Source organism: Plodia interpunctella, chromosome 14 (assembly GCF_027563975.2).
Source record: "Plodia interpunctella isolate USDA-ARS_2022_Savannah chromosome 14, ilPloInte3.2, whole genome shotgun sequence".
Taxonomy (NCBI): domain Eukaryota; kingdom Metazoa; phylum Arthropoda; class Insecta; order Lepidoptera; family Pyralidae; genus Plodia; species Plodia interpunctella.
Genome location: NC_071307.1, coordinates 9,499,192 through 9,521,704, shown reverse-complemented (window position 1 = coordinate 9,521,704; position 22,513 = coordinate 9,499,192). Strand labels below are relative to the sequence as shown.

Sequence of the window (22,513 nt, the reverse complement as noted above, 5' to 3'; positions counted from 1 at the left end):
TATTCAATATAATAGTAAAGTTATGTTGTATTATGTAACAATTAATATTTTGTCCCCTTTTACCTCACATGTACGGGTGTTACTACAGCTACTGTTGCCGAACTATCGATAGTTGACAATCGCTAGAGTTTAAATCGAAAAAGGTTATACTATCGATAGGCCTATTGTAGCTATTTGGCAAAACTATTGATAGAAACAATGTTAACAAAAAATACTATCAATAGTGTCGAACAGACATGGCGAGTGATCGATAGTATTGCTCTGCAATCCTGACTTTCCAATATTTTAAATGCGAAAGTAAGTTTGTTTGTTACCTCTTCACGCTCTATCTAGTCAATCAATCTTCTTGAAATTTTACATACATACATTTGAAGTACGGAGAAGGACATAGGGTACCTTTCATCCAGGAAAATAACTGGATAAAATCACGCGGGCGAAGCCGCGGGCAAATGCAAGTGTTACATAAACTATCGATACTATCGCCTACCCCAAGGTCCGCTGGTGTGCGGCAGCGGGGCGACGGCGGGCGCGGGCTGGGGCTCCGCCGCGCCCATCTCTCACTCGGCGTCGTCGCTGCACGCGCTGCAGTCGCTGCACGCGCTGGCGGCGCCGCTGCGGCCGCCGCATGCGCCGCGACACCCGCCGCTGCAGGACGCCGTGTTCTCTTCCTCGACCTCGGATTTGGAGAAATTGAAAAGGAATAGGTGAGTGTCCGCGCCGGCAAGGTGCTTTCGTTTTTCGTCTTCGACGACGAATTTAGCAAAAACATGTGTTTTTATATAGTAAAGTTTTTTTTTTTTTAAATTAGAGCTGGGATATGAAATTTAACTAAATTGAGCGTAAAATTGAATGAATTGAACGAAAAAAGTACCGATGTTGCCATACAAAAATAGTATGCTTTTATAATATGGCTACATCGATTTGTCGTGTCGATATGTTCATCATGAAGACATATTTTATCGAAAGGTGGATCCCATGTTAGGGAAAACTATACATTTATCTTCGTAGACAAATTTTGTCTTCTCTATCGACAAAATTATAGACTCGTCGCATGCTAGGCCTGCAGGTGTCTACAATAAACTCATCTTAAATTACCAATAATTTACTTGGTCCTGTTTATTTATTTGGTCCTGTTCTAAAGCTCCAAAGCTTTAGAACAGGACCACTCTGTGCAGGAAACAAAATCACGTAACTAAAAGGACGCTTAATATGTACATTAAAGGCATCAGGAATAGACGAAAATCAAAGAAAAGGTCAATGGTTTCGTCAAAAAAAGTTAATGTATAGGAAGGGAATGTTAAATGAAACGGCAAGTGACAAAGCTAATTAAGAGTTGTTAACTAAATTAAAAAAGAATAGGTCTTCACCATATCTTTCTAAGGATATTCACAGCGACTACACAGCCTTGGCGGCTGACAGCCAATAGCATTCTTAAAGAGAGTTTGCCGTCAGTTGTATAATCACGGGTGAATCTTTCGAATTTTAGTTTTTTTACCACCTTTTGAAACCAGGACATGGGTAGATGGATGAAAGAGAAAAAAGACAACTTTAATGTTCACAGTGGAATGTTCTAGAATATACAAAACTAGCGGCCCATCCCGGCTTCGCTGGGGTAGAACCATAATAGAAAAGTAGCATATATTGTTCCTGAACATTTCATCATCGGTCTCTGTGCCAAATTTCATCAAAATAGGTCCAGGTGTTTTTTTGACGTTATTCATTTCAAAAAATACAGTTATTTTCTCTTTGTTATTTAATACTAATTTTCATACTAGTATCAATTATTAAGAGAAAATATTTGTATGTACTAATTTTTATACTAATATTATAAAGAGAGATGTATGTATGGATGTACAGATAAAGTGTGAATTATAGCCGCATCCTGCCCGCCCTGAGCCGGCACCGCAACCGCTCGCACCTGCACCTGTCCGACGACGGGCTGGACCTGCGGCCCCACAACCTGTCCGTCGGCTGCGAGAGGCGGCTGAGGAGGCATCTCAACTCGCAAGTCGACAGGCAGGAGTTCAACAGGTGACATTTTATTGATTATATTCAAGAAAACTATATGTCCGTCCCTGGCTTAGCTCAGAATGTTAGCACTAGAAATCGTAATTTTACAAATACTATTCTATTAAATTACCCTTATAAATAAAAAATGTATGGCAGCAGCGTTTCCTCATAAACATAATATTATAAATGCGAAAATTCTACTGGACGGATTGTTATGAAATTTAGTACACGGGTAGAATATAACCTGGAATAACACATAGGGTACTTTTTATCCCGAATTCCCACGGGACCGAAGCCCCGGGGCGCAGCAAGTAAAGTAATACTTTAATAATGAAAATAATTGAACTCGACAGTGTGAACAGCGTGGACCACTCGCGTAGTGACCTCTACCACAACGGGCACACCCTGGCCGACCTCCACGACTCGGCCTACCTCCGCAGCGACTTCCAGCCCGGATTCAAGACGGACTTCGACGACATCAATCCGAGCGACGTGGAGCGGGAGCGCAACGTGGACTCCGGCCGGCTGTTCAGCTACGAGGACTTCGTCAAGGAGGACTTGAAGACCACGCAGTCGGAGACTGCCCAGAAGGATGGTGAGATTTTCTTTTATTTTAGTTTCACCTGCTTCGATGTTTGTGTGTTTTGTTTTTTCTTTTCTTTTTAGAGTTTGTTATTGTTAACACTGGTGTTGGAGTATATATTTTTGGGTTAAATTTCATCTACTTCTACTTGTCCTACAGAGTTGATCTCTCTTATCGATGAAAAATTTGTGGTCAGAGTGATATTTTGCGAATAGTGTATATTTAGTTGTTTTTCGCAATTCCGTCGATTCCGATATCGTTCAGGTGAAAGATGCCAAAAACAGTAAATAAATAGATATATACGGACAAATCACACAGATTGAGCTAGTCTTAATAACAAATACATATATAGATAAACGTTCAAGACCCGGGCCAATCGGAAAAAGATCATTTTCCATCATGACCAGATTGGGGATCGAACCCGGGACCTCTCTGTTCAGAGGCAAGCATTTTATCACTGCGCCACCGTGGTCGTCAATTTAACAGTAATTAAGCAGTGGGGTGAATTTCCGAGCGTTTCGACCGCTGTGGCCGCACCGTTATTCATTCTTCAGAAATTGATTCTTGTCTTTGTTAAAATTTGAAAAGTTGTCAATGTCGCGCGACCGCAACTCGGAAATTCACCCAGTGTAAACATATGGTGTATTTGGAAAGCGACCGGCCCTGCGCCGCCGCCGGCAGCAGCTAGCGGCGGCGGCGGCGGACGCGCGCGGTGCTCGTGGTGCCGCAAGCGGCTGAGCATCGCGACGGAGCACGCGTGCCGCTGCGGCGCGCGGTTCTGCGCCGCGCACCGCTACGCGGAGGTGCACGGCTGCGACTACGACTACCGCGCGCCCGCGCAGCGCCGCCTGCGCCGCGACAACCCGCGCGTCGCCGCGCCCAAGCTGCCCAAGATATAGTTACAGTCTTCTCCTCGACTTTTCGATTCGACTTGTTTAGTTATTTTTTTTTTTTTTACAAATTTAGAATTGACTTTTTGGTAGTCCGATGTTTTTTCTCAAAATGAAAGATCCGAAATTAAAAATTAACATGTTTCTACGATATAGTTTGTCGTAAAACTTTAAAAAAAAAAATGCGTTGTTTCCTACATTAAAACACAGAAATGAACGAAAGATTTTATTCTTATAGATTCTACTTTCCAAAAAAAAAAGAGCTGTATATTATAATTCCACGAAAAAAGAAAGCCTGATGTAGACCAATCGCTTACGACGTAGTGAGCAAAACATCATAAACGACTTCCCTCCATAAGGTGAGGTTATATATATATGTGGATTAATAGTTTTCAATACTGCTGATTATATAATGTCGTGTAAATATGTGTTGCTGTGCGTTGCTAGTGACTAAGGTATCTGTGTAATGGTTGGAAACGACATTTTAATAAACATATTCCTGTTATAATTCTAACGTGTGTACAGTTCCGAGATTTTATATTGATATTTGCATTTTTATATATGGTCTATATAGCTCATTGGTTAAGAGCATTATTCCAAAGCAGTGATGTGGGTATGATTCCAGCTCGCTGATTTTTAAAATTTTAATAATTAAATTTAGTTCTGACATTCATCATCACATTATCTTTCATCTGAATCTGATTAGATAGAGCCCAGGTCCGCGTTCCTACTTTTTCTGCAAATCCTATGAATTATTATTTACTGATATTACAATATATTTGACATGGGAACGCTGATAATAGTTTTTTTATAAATATAGAAGATACATTTACAAGATAAATGTTAGAACTGTATACACATTAAAAATAGTTTGTATATAAATTGTTATCCTATCACATATTATCGCATATGTAACGCAGTGTAAATATAGTCAACGGAGAATATATACAGTTCGATCTATAAATATATACAGATAATATGACGACCGGTAGCCGCGAAGGCCTTAGGACAGGCATCGACACTGCAACGCATCGAATTAAAAAAAATCTAATTGCGGAAGTGGGAAAACTTAAATATTTGAAAAAATCTAAATGGGACTTAAATTATTTTCGTACCAAATTGCACTGCGTGTAGCTTAAATGTTTTCTGTCAGAAGTGACCACTATTAGTAGGTATTTAATGGTAGTGTAAAATAATTTATAGATTCATTTACATTTTTTCTTGACTCTTTCTAATGTATTTAAATTGTACCACTTCCGTGGCCTAATTATATGATGTATGATTTCAAAATCTATGTTTTATTTGAAGCCTCTTTTCAAGCTACTAAGATAAGACCTCAGCTTGACGTTATTCAGACTTCAAGTAAGACAAATTATTGTAAATTGAGAATATAATATTTGTATATTAAATGTGAGCCTTATGTGTGTATACTTACAGATTTTTTTTAACGGATGAACATTAATATTTTTATTTTACAAGTGTAATATTACAATACCGCATTTGATATACACATATAAAAAAATGACTTTAAAAACGGTAGGTAACAAATTACTCAGCACAAGCCTACATAACGTTCTTATTGCTATTATTTTTAATTTGTTTCCATGAATTTTATTTATCACTGAATTTTGGTTATTTTGTATAAGGTCTATTCGTGTACTTTGTTCGTACATTTCTATTATTGCATAATTTGCTTTGAATTTACAGCTTTAATACAAACTAACCGATGAATTGCACACGTTATGTAGGCAAGTATTTACCTATAATTGAGTGATGAGAATGTAAAATTGACTATGGATACGATGCCTTCGTAGTTTCGTTAGTTGTATGCGATGCTTGTACTAATACTATGGCCTAAAACAATGCTCAACGTAAACTTCATATATCATTGGAACGTATGAAAAAATATTTATACATACATACTGAAAATAATTTTAAACGAGGAATTCTTAAAATCTGCCTAAATTTTTCATGATATTATGTTCGCGTTTTAAGGGATAGATTATGTATAAAAATTTTGAATTTTGGGTAGGATTTCAATGTTTTATAAAGTTTTAGTGATAATTGAAATAACGTTTAACGCGGAGAGGTGTGATCATACTGTGCGCGTGTGAAAATAGCAAGTAACATCCATTTAGTACGAAAAATCGTTTTATTTAGTTAGATTTGTTAAATTGACGTCGGCGGGAAAGTGTTATAATTATATTCGACGATTTTTAAAGTTCTTTTATTTTCCAATAATGGCCAAGGGGAAAATAGCCATAAGTAATCAAATATAGATTTTTGAGTGCTTATCCTTCTTGGATCATAACTTACCGGTATGATAATGTACACAGAGCACTGTTTTAGGCCTGATTCGTGGGGAGAGTCGCGTCAGTTTCCGCGCGAAACCGACGTCGGTCTCCGTCTGAGTCGAACAAAATGTGATATAATATTTGACCTAAATTAAGATTAAAATGTTAAAAATCTTCTGCCATGTGTGTGTTTTGTTTTTTTTTTCTTTTTTTGTAATGAAATAATCTGAAAAAATTATCAAAAAAATATATTATTGTAATGATAAAAAAAAAATAAAAAATATCGCCCTTAGTTACTGGAGGTGCTTTATTTCGTGCTAGTTGGTATGGTTTCTGTCATTTGTTGTCGTATATCACATTCTGTAACATTAGATTAATGAATGCTATAATTAATTTTCATTTGTAACGCCTGCCGGGCGCTTGGCGGACTGTTATTGTAAATACTGTTTAAAATCCTCTTATACAATCATCTTGTGCAACCTCGATGACTGTAAAATTAGATTTTAAAGTGATTTGCATAGTTGAGATTTGTATATTATTTAGTGATTATTTGAAATATTCTATTTTTTATTATAACAATGATTTATTTTATTCATTTTTTGCCTACTTGAGCCGCTTCGCTTCTTTTAATTGTGAATTTAAGATAAAAGAGGCGTGTGAAAAGATTATATTACTATAATCTTGCGGGAGCATTCATGCATTTATGTGTACATGTGAAATAAAACAGACATAATTTGTGTCTAAAGTTTTATCTCTATCTTAGCGATTTCACAAGTGAAGTAACACGTCTTGCCTCACTCAATTGAATGATACTGTTGTGAGAAAAAAATATTTCAGTTTACACAGAGTGAAAAATCGCGCAATTTATTGTTTTTGAATTCATTGGAGCGAAGCAGGACAGATTCATCTAAATTTAACCTTTGACGTGTAATGAGACGAGTTCGTGCTATTTTAGTTTATAAATAAAATCATTTTGTGCTATACACAGGACTTACCCCGCTATTTTTAAGACTTATATTTTTCTAATCATTAGTTTCGACAACACGGCCTAAAACGTGTTTAATATTAATAATTATGGTGTTTTTGTAACTTAGAATAAAACGGTGTATGTGTGAAGTATCATAAAATACTAGTGGGTGTGTTAACTTTGCAATGACTAGCAGAATGGTGTGTCTATAGATAATTTGCATAATATATAAATTGTATTTGATATAACACTTAGTAAAAACAATTTAGCTATAATTTTTGACATTCGTCTCGTTGCACGTCAAAAATTGTGTGTCAAGTGGCGGCCATCTTGATAAACTTCAGTCTTTGATCGGGTTCCACACGAGTCGGACGCTTTTAATAAATTCTTGTTAATATTATCTATGTCGTTTATATTTGAGTGTATTCGCTATAAATACTCATAGTCTTAGGATTTTATTTCAAATGTCTATTTATATTTCACTCAAAGGTAAATAGCTAATTAACTGTCATAAATTGTTTTATTTGTTCACATATTTATTGTAAGCGATCTAAGCACGTTTGTGTGAGGGAGTTTTGCACTATTGGACTAGAGCGAATGGCAAGTTGATAAAATAAAGGTTAATGCTATTGACACATTAGTAATTCGGTTATACATCGTTTCTAAAGCAGAGGGAAAAATTATGAACACCCAAAATTAATTCTCGCTCCAATGAAAACGTATTCCCGTCGAGTTCGAACAACTGGTATGAGCGAGATGGCAATATAGTTGCAAATAAATGGCAGAAAAAATAATCTTGGTTCTCTTTCTTTCCTGCCTTAGTAACAAATTATAGTGCATTTACAGGCTATAATGTTGTATGCACTTGCTTCGTTCATAGTGTTACACAATTTTGTTCTTCAGTGAAAATTAGGTTAAATATTTCTCGTGTGGAACTCGCTCTTGGACAGCAGCAACGTGTAATGTGTATCAGTCGCTCGCCAAGTGGACCCGAATCATTTCATATTAGATTATATATTAAGTTTATAGATTATTTTATTTGGGAAAATAATTTTGGCTGATTTCGAAATAAATATTTATAATGCGAAAGCGAAACTTGTATTTTTTTTTACCTTTGCAAAACAATAATATGTTTCAACGGTACTCTTCTCATCAATTATATTAAAATTGACTGAAATTATACATTATTAAATATCGTTATAGTAATGTGATAAAAAAGTGTCTGATTTTATAATCAATGATAACTAGTACAGTCAACAGCACACCAAGTTACCCTGCATGAACCTCTGTAGAGCGATAATAGCGGCGAGTTTGCAATGAATTTGTGTAGGTTGACGTGCTGTTGACTGTACATAGATTTATTTTTTTAATTCGAAAGATACATTTTATCAATTGATCACTAAAACCGACTATGAAAGTTACTACTATAAAGACCTATATAGTTATTGAGCAAATACAAAATACTATTATTTTCATAAGTCTTTGAATTATACACTTATATGCGTAAATATTTCTTAATCACTAGATTAGAATCCAGTGACAAAACGAAAGTAACAATAAATAAACTTTATTAGCATTTTAGGATACTTTAAAAACAGTAACATTTAGATAATGTTTTCCATAGAAACTGTTATTTACAATTTGATAGAAATAGTCTATTACGTCTTTGTTTATTATATAATCTTCTCATTGTAAAGTAATAAAAAAATTGGGTTTTTTAATACGACTTTACAACCATAATTTTAAATTTAATGTATCACATAATTTGATCGTTGGTCTCTCTGAGAAACGACTCGAAAATCTTGACCAAATTGTCTATGCCCTCGCAGAAATTGTCGTCGGTCCTCAAATCGTCGTCTTCATTGAAGAACGCATGCGCGAAGTCAATAATTTTCACGGTTCCCCAAGGATTAGGATTCGGGGAATCGCTGCACATTTGATCGAGGGTCGCTCGGAAATTCATTTTTATTTTGCTCAGTTTATCTTCGTAATTGTGGTCAAAGGAGTGGTTGTGGTTCAGTTTTTCCAGAATGTCGTTCCACGGGCTGTTTATGGGGGGCGGGGGGGAGAAAGATGTTTGGGCTACGGACATGGGGGTGATCGAGACGGGGTTGAGTTTCTTGTAGACGGGGCCTTTGTTTGAGATCTGTCCGCTGAAGTTGGAGCCCGAGGCGGGGCTGTGCGTCGAGTGGATGGAGCGCCGCCGCGCGGCTGGCGGCCTGCGGGGGGACCGGGGTCAAGCTCACATAATACTAAATTAATTAAAATATATACATTAAAATTGGTCTGACGCAATTTTTTCAAAATGTGAACCATTTAAGGAGCCTACCATCTGAATGGCCACAAAAAATAATATCAAAAACATGCCGAGTCGTGCCCCCAGATTACGAAATCGAGCATCGGAAAATTGAAACGAGACAAGAGTAAAGCATCAAGCGTGACTCACTCGCTGGCGCAGCACCGGCGGAGCCGCGCCGCGTCGTAGAGCAGCAGCAGCGAGGCGCCGCGCAGCGCCAGCGAGCGCTGCGCGCGCGCCCAGCGCTGCGCGCGCCACAGCGCCGCCAGCAGCCGCAGCAGCAGCGCGCGCGCCACCGCGCCCTCGCTCACGTTCAGGAACTTCTTTATTGCTGGAGTATAATCGTGTTGTGTAAAGCCTAAGTACACTACACACTACAGTGACAAATTACTATACGATACAAAATTTTACGTGAATTGATCTAATTTCTGAATGATTTGATTTTATTCGCTGCAACTCTGCACGGAGTTGTTTTCACGGCATATCCGAAATAAAATATTTTACGAATCTACAAATTACTGGCATTTCGGAACGACCACTGCTGAGTATGAGAAGAAATGCCGAAAGAATCTCGTTTAAATCGTGTTGGTCCTAACAAAGTCTGCTGGGCAAAACAAATCTCTATGACATAAAAAGCCAATTAAAAACGCGACTACTATATTTACCCATTACCCATGTCTGCTAGCAGTTTCTTCCCGTAGTCCTCTCCGCATTTGTGCAACTATTTAATTATGTGGCTTGCCGCAGGGTACTTTGTTAGACCCCCCGCTATTTACAAAAGACAAATAACTTCTAAAAACGCTCACAAATACTTTAAAGTCTTACCATCTTCGACTACATCGACTTGCAGTTTCATTCGGTTCCGTTATACAAGGCCGCAGGGCACTCCATTACACCTTCCACTGTCTATAAAAGACAAATAACTTCTGAAACGCTCACGAACACGGTTTTAAATTACCATCAATGACCATATCCCCCTGCAGCTTCTTCCCGTAGTCCTTGCCATACTTGTGCAGCTGTCCGGTAGCCAGCTGGTACACCTGAAACCCGGGGATGCAGAATGCGTACTGCTGCTTGCACGCCGCGTATTTTATTTGCTCGTTCTTGATTTTCTCTTCTGTCGCCAGAGGGTCCCACGTGCAGCGTCCTGTCAGATAATACGATCATCATCATCTTCAGCTCTCCGTGACACACTGCCTACAGGACTAATGAAAAAATGAAAATGAAAAATTTATTTTTTAGTAAATAACTGTTGTTATATGACATAATATTGTGTACTGACACCCACTGCAGGTTCCCCTGTGCTGTGGGTGGCAGGCTCCTCAGCAGACATTTACTCAGAGTTATTTACTGTTTACTGATTCGCATTTAACTTAAATGGAATGTTAACATTAATGAAAGTTTCAATAATTAGGGTACATTTATAAACATTAAATGGAATGTAAACATTAATGAAAGTTTCAATAATTAGGGTACATTTATAAACATTAAATGGAATGTAAACATTAATGAAAGTTTCAATAATTAGGGTACATTTATAAACATTAAATGGAATGTAAACATTAATGAAAGTTTCAATAATTAGGGTACATTTATAAATATTAAATGGAATGTAAACATTCGTTAAAGTTTTGATAATTAGTATACATTTACATAAATATAAAGTACTAAAGAATGAATGAACAAATCCCGTCTACATCGAGCATTTCTGTCCAGAAATTCCTTTACATTGTCGAACTATCTAACGGCAATTTTCCCCATTTGTAGTATAGCTTATCGTAGGAAAGTAGAACAATTGTTTTTGCACTCTCGCTAGTGCAAAAATGTCGTGAGCTATGACCATTTTGGCTGCTGCAGCACGTGAATATATTATACTGTGTTTAATTTTAAGGACCAGGGTGCTTACCATCATCTCTTAACGCGATCCACTTTACGACCTAAACTGAACTGCATCGCAAATTCGTACCATCGACTTAATTTTTTGTATGAATGCGATTCATTTTAGGTGCCTAAATTGGAATCGTTCTGTAAAAGTTGATGGTAGGCCTGCTGCAGTTTTTTTTTTGCTTGTTTGTGAGATTGTAACAGTCGAATAAACGATTTTTCTATTTATCTACGATTACGGTCCTACGCTCCATTTCCTATTTGTAGCTTTACTCAACCCCCGACCGTACCTTCTAGCTAGATGCCCCGCCTAGTTTCATTTCATACAAACATGCAAACGTTGGATTTACGCGCGATACGTAACGGAGCGCAATAATAAAGCACATCAAAACAGGCGTAATTTTGCGTGACATACGACGTTTTTAAGTGAAATGCTATTAACATTTAGATTAACACACAATACCTACTTTTAACGCAGAGACAAAAATCGCCATAGAGATATTTTTCCAATTTCTAATACTAACCAATTTTAACGTCCATAATGCAAGGCTCCAACATGTTCTGCGTAAGATCCTCCAACACGATATACTGCTGCTGATGACCGTTGTAAGTATACTGTCTGTTGCCCACGTATCGAGGTACCAGTCGGCTCAATTCAATCAAATCCGGCTCAGTGGCGGTGGTGATCCGCTCGTAAAACTCCATTTCTCGTCGTTGCGCCTCCTTTATGATGGGCTTAAGTATCGTCCCATCGTTGCATTGGAGAAGACCTGGACCAGAAGAAACTTTATTTACAGTCGAAATTGGAAAATATATTAGGAATTTGGACTAAATATTGTATCGTTCTGTAATACTTACAAGCATTATATCAATTCGTTCGCGCTAAGAAACTCCCCGCGTGAAGGTCTACATTATCTTTAGTCGTTATCGTTGACTCAAAATAGCGCACTGTGATTGGTTAAGAATCGACCATAGCGCAATGTGATTGGTTCGCTGCGTCTCACTTCGAATCGATTTGATAGTGAGAAGTTAGATAGAAACCAGCACTTCTTTTATTTTAAATCCATTTTAAATTTCGTATAACACACATATATAATTTAAAGGATGATTGATGAACCCTAGCGTCTTGCTTGGCGTAATATTTTTATGAGCTAGGAGTTATAATAAAATAAAGATCGATGTGACAATGATCGGGCGGATACTACACGTTCTTTGACCTTCGAATTTACTTGCCCATGTATTTAATTGCCCATAAAAAGTCTAAACTCTACTACATATATGTAGTATAGTAAGGTTGGTAGCATTGCGCGGGCGCGGTTGCGCGCTAATACCCATATTAGCACCATAGTAGAACCATATTAGTACCAACTAATGTATATATACTTTAGCGGGTGTCTTCACCACTCGACTTGTCCCAAACTTGGTACATACCACGTTGTAACCTTCCCAAGGACGACGAAGGGCAGGGAAATTACTTTTAGTGATATAAAACACCTTTTCGAAACTAGTTTTTTCTAAATAAATAGTTGTTTATAGTAAAATGTATAATGTATAATGTAAAAAAGTACACCATATATTTTCTAAAATATGATTATTTCAGTTAAAAAAAAGTTTTAAATTATACTTTTTTTATCGTATCCTTCATTGCGTTGAACAGATTCGATGTGAATGAGATCTCCGTTGATAGTCTTAAGTATACATTTTAGATATCTTCAAGGCATCTTTCAAGATATCTTGGGAGTCCAAGTTTAGAATTAGCACAGGTTAGTACGAGATTCTAAGTGGGGTCAGTAGTCGACAGTCGTAACTATTTGTTATGTTTTTCTTAAATATTACGTCATTGTACAGATTCTACATGACTGTTCAGACATAACTACAAGATGAGGGATGTGACTGGTTTAACCAAGACAACGGGAAGGCTTAGTGAGATGGCCTTCATATTTACAATCCCTAGAATAAGACATTTTGTTTGCTACATGGGTTCTGTCCTATTTACACTTCCTTTCTTATATATCTATATCTATATATTCTATATCTCCACACAAACTGCTAGATAAATAATCAAGTCCTCACCCAGGTATTTCTTGCCGCTGGTAGCAGTGTGGCCGGCCACCTGCCTGTCGTACGCCTGAATCTCCCGCTCGTGCGGCATCCGCAGCGGCCGCGTGACCTCCACGCTCGGCCGCGGCAGGTCGTAGTGCACGCTCTGTATCGACCGCTGCCAGCGGACTGTCGGCCGCTTAACATCGCTCATCTAGCTGCCCCCGCCTGGAAAACGTTCTTGATTAACTTCATACAGAGAAATTGACATCGTCATATTTTTCGTTTCGTTCATACAAACGAAATACACATAAGAAACTAGTAGAAATCGCTAATATTTTTGTCATCGTGTGCGCGTATCAAACGCTCAGATGAGAGACTAGTTTGTAGCTTTTTGAGAAATACCAAGTATAATTTCTGAATAAATGCTTTAACTTTAGCCGTAAACCAAAAAATATATCCACAATCTGGAGCAATATGAGAAATAAAGTTTAAGTTTGTTTTAGTATGATGTTTCTTGTGTCTGTCTAACTTTGTGTTGAGCAATAAAGTTATTACTATGCAAGAAGCACTCTTTAACGGTGGTTCCTATTATGATGCCAGAAGGGACCAATATTTTAACGACACCAATAGATAGAATTCAGAGTTGTTACGGATTTGTTAAGTCCTCTAAACACGAATATGCAGGCCGGATTTATTCTGAATTGGCATGCACAAGATTCAGAAAATTAAATAAGTACGGAAGTAAATGTTTAGGAGTGGTTACCTCTTTGTTTCAATCCGTACATATTATCAAGACAATGATAAGACTTGGATAAAAACACATGAAATTTGATGCACTAGCACTAATACGTAGCAAACAACAACAAACAGATTATAAATATAGCATTCTAATGAGATTGACTTACAAAATTTTCCTCAACCAAAAACAAGTCCTCGATCGATGTCACTCGTTTACCAATATAGGCGGTAAACAAAAATTTATTTTTTAAATCACTTTCAAAATTCGAATGTCTTTTCTTTTTAGACGGTAGATGTTTTCGCCTGTTAAAGATTATGTGATAGATTTTAACACTGGCACATCACATCTATTTTTATTTGTACCGATTCATAGAAATATGGAATCGTAAAATTCAACGAGATCGCGCGTCATGGAGCACGCGAAAAAGTGCGACTTAGGTATTATTAAATTTTATTTGAATCATCGCCTATCTAATCAATACATAAATCAAGATGGACTTGCTTTTATCAATATATAAAATTTACGACATCCGCAAGATAAAGGGATATTATTATTTTTTTATGTTGTCCGTATATTATTTTTAAAAAAAATTAACTTCCTTTATAGAAATTATTCCCCTAAAAGAAAGTTTCTAACTTTAAAAATAGGCACAAATAATGTAATAAAATGAATAGTGCCTAATTATCTTTTGATTTCAGCAAATTTATGGATTTATGATATAATATTTCCTTTATCAAAACTTATCGACACGATCAATGAAACAAAAATATTTTTATAAAACCAGCTAATGTTGGTAAAATACGTAATGACATCATTGCTAATCGCGATGCAGCTTTACGTAACTGGACAGTCACTGATTAGTGCACTCAAAGTATTTTTACGCGAAAATGCGAACCAGGCTATGTAATGAATGTAAAGTTATTAAGGATTATTTGGTTAGAACGTTCATGTCAGTTATGAATTTGTGGTAAAGAGAAATGTTGAAGCAAGTTCCTTTTTCCATACATCCCTTTTGGAGTACTATTTTCGTAGATTTTATGAAATAAAACAGTACAATTTTTAATATATTTATTGCATAACATGTCTGTAATTGCCCCAGAAGAGGAGGACAGGACGTCGCCCTAATGTTTATACAAAGGTTTTCTTCAAATTCACATCATATTTATAGATCCCTACACCACACTTCCTTCCCAACTTTCCTTCGCTAACCAACTTGTTCAAAAGCGGTATGGGCTCAAACGCAGGGTTGCCAGTCTTGTCTAGCATAACAGCGAGTATGGCAACCTTGTTGTCCAGGCCTGTGAAGTCAGCGAGTTCGAGAGGTCCCATGGGATAGCCCGCGCCGAGCCGCATTGCCGTGTCGATGTCTTGCGCCGTCGCATCGCCTAAAAATAATTGTTCTTTTGTTTTAAAGTTTAAATTTCCCTTTGACATGGACACCAGCGCCCCTAGCGGAATTATATCACTTTCAAACATTTCAGTAATCATATACAGAAAGGATTATTACAAGACATCTAGCTGTTGCCCGCATCTCCGTCCGTGATAGCCTCGATATAGGATCGAGCCCGGGTCATTAACTATATTCTAAATTTCATCAAAATCGACCCAGCGTTATGACTGTGAAAGCGTGGCAGATAGATTTTCGTGTTTATAACATTAGCAACATAAGTATGGATGGATACGATATACATCTCTCTTTCATCTGAGCGTAATCCCGGTTTCTTCCGCAGCCATTTGAACCTCTGAGCCCAGGGTCCACTTCGATTCATATACATATTATTATTATATATCACCTACCTCTATTGTCAAAATGTATTTATAGCCCACTGTTTCATAATGAAAGCCACTTGTTATACTATTAGTACGATATTAGGCCTAAAATGCAACCAAAAGAAACAGACTAAAAAGCTACAGATTCAACCAACTATGTTTTGTAATTAATTTAAAATTAATAAATCATAAATTACTCAAATTGTCAATGGAACTCCCTCTCATCCTCGAGTGTTCCATTCAGGTTGCATTCAGGGCTATGATGTATCGAAGCCCGGGGTCAGTGTATAAAAACAAACCCAACAATTTTGAACATTCGATTGTGATTACACAACGTGCTTTACGCGAACCGTGCTTGGAAATGCCATTAACTAATCAGCTACCAAGGCTGTCCCTTAGTCGCCTCGTACGACATCCACGGCAGGTGTGGTTCTATTCTAGGGTGGCCACACGCTCAATACGGCGGTTATAATGGCGATTGTGCAATTAATTTTGTTTGACTGTGTGACTACTAGCATTACATAATAAAATTGTTATCATTTTAAATTTAATCGATAAACATTTATCTTTCTAAGTTCATGGTACTTAATCCATATATAGTAGCTTCAGATGTTTCATAATGTTAAATAGTTTTGATATTATCGTACTAATTATACAAATTCCGTAGATTTCTTCCTAGGGGCTATCTAAATCCGCTTAAGAATAGTATAATTTACTTAATAAAAAATGTAAAATGTTTATACTATTCTTTATATAAAGCCAAGTGAAATCCCACTGCTGGATAACTTATTATTAACTAAGGTTAATAATATCCAGCAGTGGGATTTCACTTGGCTTTATTTAAATACCTAAATAATTGGCTAGTCCTTAACAAGTATCAATAAAAATCCATTTAAATTTAAGTTTTTCAACGATCGCAATTTCGTGAATCGGTTAAAAAGTATATCGGAGTAGCTTTATATTTCAGAAGAATTCCATTATACACGTAAATAAATAAAAAAACACACAAATATTAACAAAGATTTGGAAAATATATTTTAAAAAAATAACATTCTTTAAACGATTTGTAAAATATTTTAAAATACAAATATAACAATAAAATTACTTGTCATAATTAATTTAGTATATGGTAAAAATGATTTAACCAATTTTGATACATATCATTATGACTTAGAAACATAAAAAATATAAAAAATAGACAATCGTTTATTTCTTATATTTGTAGAATCCCTCCCCGCTCTTGATGCCCAGCTTCCCATCGGCAACCATTTTGTCCAGCAGTGGGATCGGCCTGAACACCGGGTCTCCGGTCTTCTCGAACATGACTTGCAGAGCAAACCTGTTGGTGTCGAGCCCCGTGTAGTCTGCCAGCTCGAATGGGCCCATGGGGTAGCCCGCGCCCAACTTCATTCCGATGTCAATGTCCTCTTTTGTCGCATCTCCTAGAATTCATAATGATATATGAATATACATATATATATATACTTGACCGAGCGAGGTCTAACATTCTACTTGGGGCAAAAATACATTTTTTATATGATTGTTTGTAACGCGATAACTTTCGAACCGTTGGTCCGATTTTGATGAAATTTAAAAGGTATATAGGATCTGTCAATGGAATTTTCAAGTTCGTGGGGCATCAAAATCGGTTAAGTAGTTTTTGAAATATTCACAAATTTGTAAAAACTGATGAAAAAAATATTGCGTTAGCAAGGTCTAAGTTCGTGGCGAACAACTAGTTATATAATAAGTGTGTTTAACCCTTTCCACGCCACGGATTTTCTCAAAAACGATCACCAGACGCCACGACCCAAAGATGCCTAATTTAAGTAGTGTTGAGAACATGAACTTATCGATATTTTTGTGCATCACACTCGAATCTCAATTTAAAAAAATAAAAGGTCATATTAGTTTATTTATTTGTTTTTATTGGTCATATTATTGATCCCTTGAAATATTTAAGACAATAAATCAATCAGTAACTTTTAATAAATCAATATAATAAAAATAAAGTTACAAGCAAATTAATTTCGCATCACTAGTAGTCGGATATATGTGACTTTGGCGCATATTTATAGCATCTATAGTGAAGTGACAACTTCCGGTCTTTAAAATAGACAATTAAAAAAGTTTTTTTTATTATTATTATTTTATGTCAAACTACTAATGGGAAAATATGAGAAACAACCTAAATTGTGAATATTATTATTAATTTTGACAAATCTAATAACATTTCTCTTTTATGGTAAATACATATATTTAAAAAGACAAAAAACACCTACATAGACACCACAAAATAAGTTGTTCGAGAAATATCTATCACCTCTGACGTCACTTCCTGTCGTATAAATCCGACATTGGCGTACGAGATTCATTAATTTTAAGTTACTATAGTGTTGTAAACTTACTGTTTTTAATGCACATCGATTTGTGGAAATGAAGGAAGTTATGCTAAATTTACGAAGTAAAATATAATAAATTGATAATATGCTTTGATGCCGTATACATATATAGCGTTTTGGTTTTGTTTTCATATTGATTTGAATACATAAAATCTTGTTATTTTTTGTAGATTTACTGTTGTTCAATTGGCACATCACTAAAGTCTTATATATATCTGACCTGGGCGCTCCACATTGAAATAAATATTACTTCAGTTTGGACTTAAAAATAGGGGTCAAAAAGATGGAAATTTAATTAAAACTACTTATGAATATGCTGTCATATTTCGCTTTTTATTATCTCTGATGTATATACAATCTGGACAACCAAAACTTGTAGCGTTAATTGCATAAGTTTACATATAAATTCAGAGTTATTTTATCCCAATTTATTTGTCTGATATATATGATTGTGGCGGCCAGGGCACGACATTTGTTTGTCACATGTATTAGACTGTGGCGTTGAAAGGGTGAAATAATACTTACACATTTATGTATTCGTGTACTTATCATAAGCGGTGGTGATGTAAGATCAAGACGCCCGCCTGTGGATCGAAAGGTCCCAGGTTCGAATCCTACTCGTGCCACATGAGTCTGTATACCAATCTAACTCATGTATAGTAGTTTTCAAAGACCACCGCTTGCTTCCAGTGAACGAAAACATCGCGAGGAAACCTGCGCACTAGTTGATTATTAACGTGCGTGATATGGAGAAGGCAATGGCAAACCACTCCATTAATAATGCTAAGAAAATTGTTGTGTTTCATTCCACGTAATGACCACGACCCTCAGCCATGAGGAATACGACTACGAATGAGAGTAGGTACTTGTATAACATTGCTTTAGTACCTAACTTAATGATAAAATGTTAATTTGTCATGACATGACAGTGTCCTACTCTTTTGGCGCGCATCTCAATGACCAATAATTTCACTGGAAATAAAATAATCCCTTTTTTTTATTTATTCGTTTATCCATATGGCGATGCAAGGGATCTAAGCCCAAACAGCCATGATAAAATAATCCTAAGAAGCACATAACATTCAGTTTCTGCACGGACAATAAATTAAGAAAACAAATATATAAATACTTACAGAAGATGCATGCATTTGTTTTGTGATCCGTGAAGGAGATATTTTCAAGCGACCACAACCAAACCAAAATGGGGAAATTGAAGCGAATTTTCGTGTAAATATAACTTATACATATTATGTGTTACGTCGGTAGGTTAGGTTAGGTAGTTATGCTTTAGCATTAATTTTAGTCGACAGTAATTTTTAATACTTTCTTAATTTGTATACATAACAATAGACACTAATTTGTTAAAATTGCTGAAAGGTAGCAATAACTTGCAAATCAATTTAAGATCGATTTTGAAACAGTCCAGTCACTAGCTATTTTTATTTATTTATTCATTCATTCATTTATTTATTTATTTCAAAAGTGTACCGAGCGCACACTAGCGCCTCCATCATATTTTTCAATGAATTTCTTTTAAATAATTATGCTACACTACATAAAGGACTTCATTAAAAAGTAATATAGTTTTCTATTGTACAATATGTAGTCACAATTTACTGACCAGACCGTTGCATGCACCGTTTTCCGTTTAGTAGATTGTGGCAACTGTGTCGAATATAAACCTACAATACTGTCCTTACCCTACACTCTTAAAAGCGCGGCCGTAAAAACATGAGACATTTGTAAAATCCAAAGGCATTCATTCCATTTCCATAGGCCATAGTGCGAAAACCGATAAGCTAAAAACCCATGCGAAAATAAAACGAATTCACCTACCTCTCTCATACATCCTCAAGGCCTCCGCACTGTAAGGCCCCAATAACCTGTTGACCACAAATCCGGGCGTGTCCTTGCAAGTGATACAGGTCTTGCCGATGGCCTTGCCCCACTCCATCATGGCCTGACAGGTGGCTTCCGAGATGTGGTCCCCTCGGATCACCTCCAACAGCCGCATCACGGGGACCGGGTTGAAGAAGTGGAGCCCGCCGTATCTACCACCAGAATATGAGAAATTGACTTTTTAATACAATCGAATTAAATAATTCAAGGTTTTTAGTTGTTCTGGCGAGCGGCCACCCTCGTTTAGAGCTAATTGTGAATAATTTTTTGTATGTATTCTACTGAATATTAAGTCTGAATTCTTCATAAATTAATAATTTCTCCTTTTATATTTTTAGTCTGTCTTCGTTGTCCGCGCAATCCTATATACCCTCAAGTAGTTTGAGTAAACCAGTAGAATTTACACTGAGATATTGCCTATTTATATTACTTGGCATATGATTTTATGGTTTTGTACACTGTTATTTTAAACCGTATATTGCGTGTCTTTTTATATCAAATAAATAGGACAGTGCCACACATTTACGTCACGGAAACAATCTTATTACTGCTATTTATAGATGTGTATATCTACTATCTAACATGTTCCAACTTTTAATTGTTTGTACGTGTCTCAGTTGATGCAAATAAACGTCTTATCTATCTATCTATCCTATCTATAATTTGTTTTAGCACATGGTGATGAAATCATTATGTGGGACTTGTTGAAATTCCGTATTTACTAGCGGCCCTTCTCGGCTTCCAGAAGAACCATTCCTGAAGAGTCACACTATCTATTGGTGAAAATCGTACAAAAATCCGTCCAGTAGTTTTTTAAGTCAGACACACACGAAAGACTTCTTTTTTATAATATTGTAAGTATAAAAAATACCTGTCTTTCCTCTTGATGCCAGCTCCAATGGAGTTGACAGAGATGGAGGAGGTATTTGTGGCCAGGATCGTATGCTCCGGAGCCAGCTGGAATGGACACACCAAAATTAAGGACATTAATTTATAACACATTAGCAGCTCATTAAGCTGATGCGTGTCTTGAAGTTTGGAGATGTTATCCAATCTGTTCTTAAAACTGTTGACTGAAGGTGCAGTGACGCGATCTAAATTTAGTACCTATACATTATACAATAATGGTTACAAAACTGTATGTGATTGTTAACTGTTGTGTTTGCTTAATAAATAAATAGGTCTTGTTGACTTTAATACAAAATAAAATTTACTAGCCTTTGCCCGAAAAGTACTATTCCCCCGAATTGAAAGGTAGTCTATATTCTTCTCCAACTATATGTATGAGAAATTTCAAGAAGATTGGTTGAGTATTAAGAAAAACAAACATACTTTCGCATCTATAATAAAACTTTTGGTGGATTTAAGTGACTGCAATTCATATTGTAAAGTTACATAATAGACATAACAGAAGACAACACAATAGCAAACAATTAAGTTTAAAGTACAAGTTATCTGATAAAATAAGATTATGAGATTTATGATCAGTTTTATCTGCATTTTTACCATGATAACATCTGGAGTATACTTCAGTATCAGTTTTATATTATGACGAACTTTGCTTATAGAAACATTTGGACTATAATGTGTATTTATCGCGGTCACTAAGCCACAATATATTCTATATCCATAGATGTAATTTGAAGTATGAAGAGTGATATACCTTTCACTGTTCCCATGGGAAATTCACGCGGGCGAAGCCGAGGGCCAAAGCTAGTTCTTTATAACCATTGCTTTAAGTTTAAATTACCTGGTCCAGCTTATTGAATAGCTCCTGTTTGACGTCCAGCTTCTCCACAATCAATTCGCTTCAATAATCAGATCAACATTCACTCCATCTTCCACTTTTGTGGACGTCTTTATCCTGGAGAAGGATTCTTTGACAAAGTTCTCTGCTTTCACCGCATCATCCTTAAAAGTCTTCTTGCCGATTCTGCCCAAGTTTTTCTGAATTGATTTTGTGGCATTTTCAAGCAGTTCTGGCTTGATGTCTACAATGGTAACATTTTGACCGGCCTGTGCCGCTACCTTAAAAATTGAATATTTTTAGCATTCCCTTCACAAACATAACAATTTTTATTTGCTGCATGTGAAGCCATTTACAAATAATAATAATAAATTTTCATATAAAGTTGGCAAAAACATAGAAGTTTTATACATGACCTTCAATTTCAAGATTTTTTGGTAAAAAACTTTGTTGAAGCAAATGCATCAACAATGTTTTTACAAGCATTGTAGGTCAAAGTCCAAAATTATTAACCAGAAATGGCTTACCTGTGCAATACCGGAGCCCATAAGGCCCCCGCCGACTACTGTGATAGTTTTGATTGCATTTCGAGAAGAGGAACTAGAGAAGCTCCTGGTAGCAACAACTAGTATCTTGTTCATAGCAACGAGGTGAACGTACGCGGCGAAAGAAAGTGGACAAGTGCGTGACTATAACTTCAACCGGCGGACTTTGTAAACAAATTGCATCCGACGCTTACCGGTTGGTCGGGTAAAATTATCATAACATAACAGTGATAAAAACGTAGGTAGATATTGAGAAGTTACATACCCATAATAAACAGGCTTATGTTGACATGATAACACAGCACTGAACATTTTGATAAGATAAAAGGATACTAAAAACTAAATAAAAAAATACGTTATCTCAAATATTTTTTAAATAAAATTAATTTTTCAAACAAGAATTTACTTGTTGATATTTTTTCATACTTTGTGTCAAGTGTCAGT

General features: G+C 36.3%; 2 protein-coding genes and 1 pseudogene across 6 annotated transcripts in view; 1 reads left to right on the top strand and 2 right to left on the bottom strand.

The window, feature by feature from the left end:
- Positions 1–7,839, top strand: part of LOC128675416 (AN1-type zinc finger protein 4-like) — a 17,049-nt gene extending 9,210 nt beyond the window's left edge. For all 3 annotated transcript variants that reach the window (XM_053754819.2, XM_053754818.2, XM_053754821.1), the window contains 4 exons: positions 494–704; positions 1,876–2,031; positions 2,364–2,605; positions 3,248–7,839. In XM_053754819.2, coding sequence (XP_053610794.1) covers positions 494–704; positions 1,876–2,031; positions 2,364–2,605; positions 3,248–3,492 — 854 coding nt within the window. In that variant the 3' untranslated portion in view covers positions 3,493–7,839. The remainder of the gene's footprint in view (positions 1–493; positions 705–1,875; positions 2,032–2,363; positions 2,606–3,247) is intronic.
- Ipk2 (Inositol phosphate kinase 2) lies at positions 3,659–22,513 on the bottom strand. Of its 3 annotated transcripts, none has more exons than XM_053754823.1 (6): positions 22,335–22,513; positions 12,998–13,192; positions 11,449–11,694; positions 9,999–10,187; positions 9,191–9,371; positions 3,659–8,963 (listed from the first exon to the last, which is right to left on the bottom strand). In XM_053754823.1, the coding sequence occupies exons 2-6, from the start codon at positions 13,176–13,178 to the stop codon at positions 8,501–8,503; spliced, it is 1,260 nt and encodes a 419-aa protein (XP_053610798.1). In that variant the 5' UTR covers positions 13,179–13,192; positions 22,335–22,513; the 3' UTR covers positions 3,659–8,500. The 3 variants fall into 3 exon arrangements, with proteins under 3 accessions (XP_053610798.1, XP_053610799.1, XP_053610800.1); XM_053754824.1 differs by lacking the exon at positions 22,335–22,513 and adding an exon at positions 13,873–14,146; XM_053754825.1 differs by lacking the exon at positions 22,335–22,513 and adding an exon at positions 13,731–13,866.
- On the bottom strand, positions 16,487–22,302 carry LOC128675420 (probable 3-hydroxyacyl-CoA dehydrogenase B0272.3; annotated as a pseudogene).